General features: G+C 36.7%; 1 protein-coding gene across 2 annotated transcripts; it reads left to right on the top strand.

The window, feature by feature from the left end:
• Positions 1-1154: 1154 nt before the first annotated feature.
• LOC149555774 (F-box family protein) lies at positions 1155-4412 on the top strand. 2 transcript variants are annotated; one of them, XM_089829934.1, is made up of 2 exons: positions 1155-1550; positions 1842-4412. In XM_089829934.1, the coding sequence occupies exon 2, from the start codon at positions 2038-2040 to the stop codon at positions 4087-4089; it is 2052 nt and encodes a 683-aa protein (XP_089686060.1). In that variant the 5' UTR covers positions 1155-1550; positions 1842-2037; the 3' UTR covers positions 4090-4412. The 2 variants fall into 2 exon arrangements, with proteins under 2 accessions (XP_089686060.1, XP_089686061.1); XM_089829935.1 differs by lacking the exon at positions 1155-1550 and adding an exon at positions 1676-1694.
• The last annotated feature ends 767 nt before the right edge of the window (positions 4413-5179 follow it).

The raw sequence follows: 5179 nt of genomic DNA, 5'->3' as shown, positions 1-5179 counted from the left end.
AGAAAAATATATTATTAAAATAATTGTACGATATAGTAACATATTGATTTAATAGTTTTACTTAGTGCTTCCTCGCTCCTATAAGACCCAAATTTATAAGCCAATAAACATTACAAAACTTAAAAGTTAAAATTAAAATGAAAAATACTTGTGGTTTAGATAGAAAAGATTAATAACTAGTTAATAGTATAATACGAGAATGCAAAGATTAAATAAAATACAATAAATAAGGTAACCAATCATTGAATAGAACTGCCAATAATAGCTCAAAGAACTAATAACTAAACAAATCTAAATTTAATTTAATTTTTTTAAAGCAAAATCTAAATTTAATATAAAGCCGCATGTCACAAACCAAACTTTTATTTATTTATTCTGAATAAACATAATATGCACACAAATATTCTAGAATGTTAATATATATCAACTCTTAGTTTTGGTAAACAAACTCTAACCATTACCCTCCACCACTTGCACTTGGACCTTCATTGAATAATTAAAAACTAGTGTAGATATCTTAAATAAATCTATCTAAAGAAATGCCGATAGATATCCACTACAAAATAATTATAATTTAATTTACTACAGCTAAAATTATTTATATTTCCTTTATCTCTATTTATTTAACTTTTTGCTAACTTAAGCTTTTTATTTTTAATTTTTAAAAAAATGAATGATTTATATTTCCAAATATAATAATCTATATAGATATTTTATGCAATATTTATTAAATTATTTTTAAAAGCATATTCTATTTATAATAAAATTTAAACTTTTGACATGTAAATGGTTGTCAAATTTAATGTAGAACAATAAAAGTTAACATAAACATGGTCACACCATCTCATTCCCCCATTTTGCCATTGTAAAATGCCTATCGGCATTAATAAAAGTTAACATAAACATGTTCACACCATCTCATTCCCCATTCTGCCATTGTAGAATGCCTATCGACTTAATAATATAATTAACCTTCACCTGGCCAAGAAAAATTACTAAAAATCCAAGCCATTAATGGGGGTTTAAACTCTGTTTCATTTCCATTAACACAAGCTTATGTCTCTTTCATGTTCCATCTCTGTTTCCAGACAGCTGGAGTTGGGAGTCTTTGTATTATATACGTGACAATGTACCTACTATTAAACATTCATACAAGAAATCTGAATGATACTGTTCATGACGTCCACTTTTCCACTTCGTGATTCTCGTTCATTGCACGCGAGACAAATCAATTTCTATGTCTACGACCTTGACTAATATCTGTCTCCTTGGACTCGATCAATACCGATGATCTCACCAAGAAAACCAAAAACAGAAGAAAAAAAAGGGAAACCAAAGATTGTGGGTCGCACCATAGCTACAACAGGCATTTGTGAGGCGGTTTCCTAATTTAATCCAATCGTTAGCTCAAGAAGACAAATCGTACATGGAAATAATGTTGGGTATTTGGGAAAGTCCTGAATTGATATTTATCTTTAGAAATGGTCTGCGAGGGAATTTCGATGCGAGATCGGTAGCAGTGAAACGGGTTTTGCGCGATTCATGCCACGGTGTGCTTTTTCTCCTTTTCCATCTTTAATAATTCAATAGTGGCGGATGTTAAAGGTTTCGATTGTTCCAGGTTTAGGGTTTCGATTGGCAGAGACCAGAGCAAAATAATGCTTCTTGGTTTTATTTATTTTTGTTATATCAATGTGAATTTTATTGATGAATCCTTTATGATGTGATACAAATTTTATTTCCTTTAAATCTCTGTGTGCGCTTTTGCTGTTTCATCTGATTTAGCTGGTCAGCGTGTTGAGGAATACATTTTTAATTGTAGAATGTGTATGGATCTGCAGGGATTGCCCAAGATGCAAGGTTTAGGTGATTCATTGTTTAAATTGATCATGGCTAAGTAGTTCGAAAAGGCCACAATTAATGGGCCTTTTGCGGAATTTTATGGCAGAACTTTGATATAGGATAGGGAGGATTCGATGATTATGCTTTGGAAGAGGCAAATGTAAGTTTGTAGTGCTCCCTAGTGTCTCTGTGGATATGGGGCAAGAGATCACACAGACGTTTGAGAACAATGGCGATAATGGTAATGCGATTAATGGGTTGTGTGGCGCAAGCTTGCTTCATGAGTTGCCCGACGATTTGTTGTCTCTTGTATCCAAAGCACTCCAACCCAAAGACCTGTGCAACATGAGCCTGAGTTGTAAGAAGTTGAACGTGATGGTTAACTCGGACAAGGTCTGGTGGCAACAATGCCTTCAGGTGGCTGAGATTGGTCCTGACAATCTGCAGGCTTGGAGGGTTTTTGTTTCCTCTTATAAGGTCATTTGCAGGTTTCTTATAGGAGTGAAACATCTAATAGGCATTTGGGTGCACCAGAATCCGGAGCTTGGCAACATGGTGTATGTTATGTGGGGTTTTCTTTCAGTAATTGGGTGTAGAATTATACCTCAGGAGCTGGGATCTCAAGGGTTTGAGAGTGGTCTGCTTTGGGCACCGGTGTTTGAAGTTATCTGCAACTCGGATGGTTCTTTGGTCTTCTTTTTGCATGGAAGAGAAAAGGACAAGGATTATTGCTATCCCGGTTCTCTGAAGCCTGCTAAGGACGATTGCAACGTGTTGTTGCTTGAAGTTAAGCCATTTCAGCAATCTGTCCTGAAGCGAAATCTGCCTACCATTCAAGACAGAAAATTGTCTTTCCCTGAAAATATAGCATCTCCATCAGGTGAGCCATATCCAAATGGAACATCTAGATTAGGATCAAAAAATTTGATGCGACAGAGAATTATGGAAACCAATTCAATGCAATTGAGAAGTAAGGATTGTGACTCCATTCAATTCAGCCGGTTGGGTTTTGGAGACAGGAGAAGGTTATTGGAACTTGTAGCCCATCGTGTGCGATTGAAAGTACCTCCTTCTGTCGGTGGTCCTTTGATCCCGGGAGCAGGGAATGGCTGTAGTCTAGACAAGGAAGATGCTTCGAAGGATTTATTGCTTTTGTCAGAACGTAGGTCCCTCATGATTCTAATGCATAAACATGGCGATCCCAATGGTAAGAAACCATTTTCTGGATCACAATATGAAGGTATACAATCAGAGATTGCTTTGAAGATTCTGTGTAATGTGTCGGAATCCCAGGGTTTGCAGGCAGCTAAAGATGCTCAAGGATTTGACTCCATCAAAGGAAAAAGCATTTTACAGGATCCAAGCTCTTCAAGCACCAAATGGACTGTGGCTGGTTGCGAACCGACAAAGAAACAGAGTTTTGCGAAGTTCATTAAGGAGAGGATGAAGCAGATAATTGGTGTGGGTGCAGGTGTACAGGATGGTGAAAAGGGAAATTCCTCTTGTAGTGGAGAAAATAAGCGTGTGCAATTGCAAGAGTTTTTAAAGATGGGTGACACTGTGGGGCTTTGTCTCCATGCATCCTGTTTAAAGCTGTCTATGTATCGTGCATGGCCGATTATGCATGACAATCGCTTTGCTTTGTACAAGATGCCTGAGCAGAAACCTGAGAAAGGAAGAGAATATGCAGGTCTTTGGGGTGGAACTTTTGGATGGCCTCCAGGGAGGCCGCCTGACGATAAGCCTGGAAAGGCTTTGTTTTTTCTACTACTCTCTTACGAAAAAACGGATGAAGGGTGGATTCTGATTGCAACCAAGATACTGGAGGGTACCCATTATGTTCTTCATCCAAATGGTTCAGCCATGTTCACAGCGAGAGTGGATGAGCTATCTTCAGAAAGATTTCCATGGGAAAGTGATAGGGATGATATTCCAGTAGAAATTGTTTGTGTATACAAGGGAGAGGGGATAGCCAATGGATATGGATTTCGGTACCCCGGTTCGAAACCGGGTGATCTGTTTGTGTGTCAAAAGGGCCTTTTAGCATTTGTATGGAGGGAATCAAAATCTGTATTGACTCTTCAAAGGCTGGACCTGCAGGCTTTGTTAAGGGATGGGGAGAGAGTGGCTACTTTACCTCCAGTTGCAAACTTTGCTTATCTCACTAAGTCTTATTCAAATGTTTTTGCGGGTTATTCTGGGTTAACAACTACCGGATCTGCAACAAGGTTGAAGACTAACCTTTAGAATATGGCTGCGATATTTGTGATGAAGTGTGAATCATTGGTGCTTTTCTTTTGCCTGGAGCAGTTTACCATTCTATAAATCATATTCAGAATAATCAACCATGTCAAGTTAATAAATAACTATAGTTACTTTTATCAATTTTACATTTAGTTATCTATGTTGCATTGAGCTGGTTTCCAAAATACCAAATGGGATCACAAAAGCTCATATCTCATCTCTACCAATATGGCGGAGATATCCTTATATATTCCACGAGGAGGGTAGGAGATTACATTTATCCTCTAGTTTGCGATGAATGACAAATGTTTATCCTTTGCTCACTAGCACAAGTGGTTTTGCTCTACTCTTTTTTCATAAGGTGGTATTTTTATTCTCAAATTTAGTCTGTTAAGAGGAATTATTTGTTACATAACAATTCAAGCACAGGCTATCATGTCCTTTCCTTTCTATTGTCTGATATCATTGTTCCACTTTGCCAAAATGGCAATTGTAGTTAATTCATGATATCTTTTTCTATTGGTACACTTGTTACAAGCTGATGCATATCTTGGAATATCATGTGCTCATATTATTTCTTAAAGCTTTTTTACATATGACTTCTAATGCTGAAACTGCTTAAATAGACACTGATTATTTGTACTGGCATATGTGGTTTTCGCCATAAAGCTAGCAAGATATTTAATGGGCACTGTAATACAGAGAGAAAAATGTTACTGGTGTGAATAGAATCACAGGCCTTAATGGATAAAAGAAAGCACAGACAATGGCTTTTTCCCATGATTGTTTCTATGTTCCAATGATTTCAGATTCTAATAGTGTTACCTAGCATTCATGTTTACCTCTGTTGATGACAATATTTATGTCAGTTATCAAGATAAAACCAGAGGAGTTTTTAACCACTCAGTTTCTCTTAAGATGTGTCGTCTTCATACAAGAAGCGAGTTCAGCTAGACGTGTAAATAATACAGTTCTTTGCAGAAAGCTTGTTCCAATGAAGAAATTTAAAGCACATACTAGGTACAAGAGTTTCTCTCTTTCGTAAGACAGTACTTTGCAGAAAAACTTGTTCAATTTACAAAAATAAAATTAG

This window comes from Cupressus sempervirens, chromosome 5, assembly GCF_028749045.1.
Source record: "Cupressus sempervirens isolate cs-2001-9-10 chromosome 5, ASM2874904v1, whole genome shotgun sequence".
Taxonomy (NCBI): Eukaryota; Viridiplantae; Streptophyta; class Pinopsida; order Cupressales; family Cupressaceae; genus Cupressus; species Cupressus sempervirens.
The sequence above is the reverse complement of the archived record's forward strand: the minus strand, read 5'-3'. Positions and strand labels throughout refer to the sequence as shown.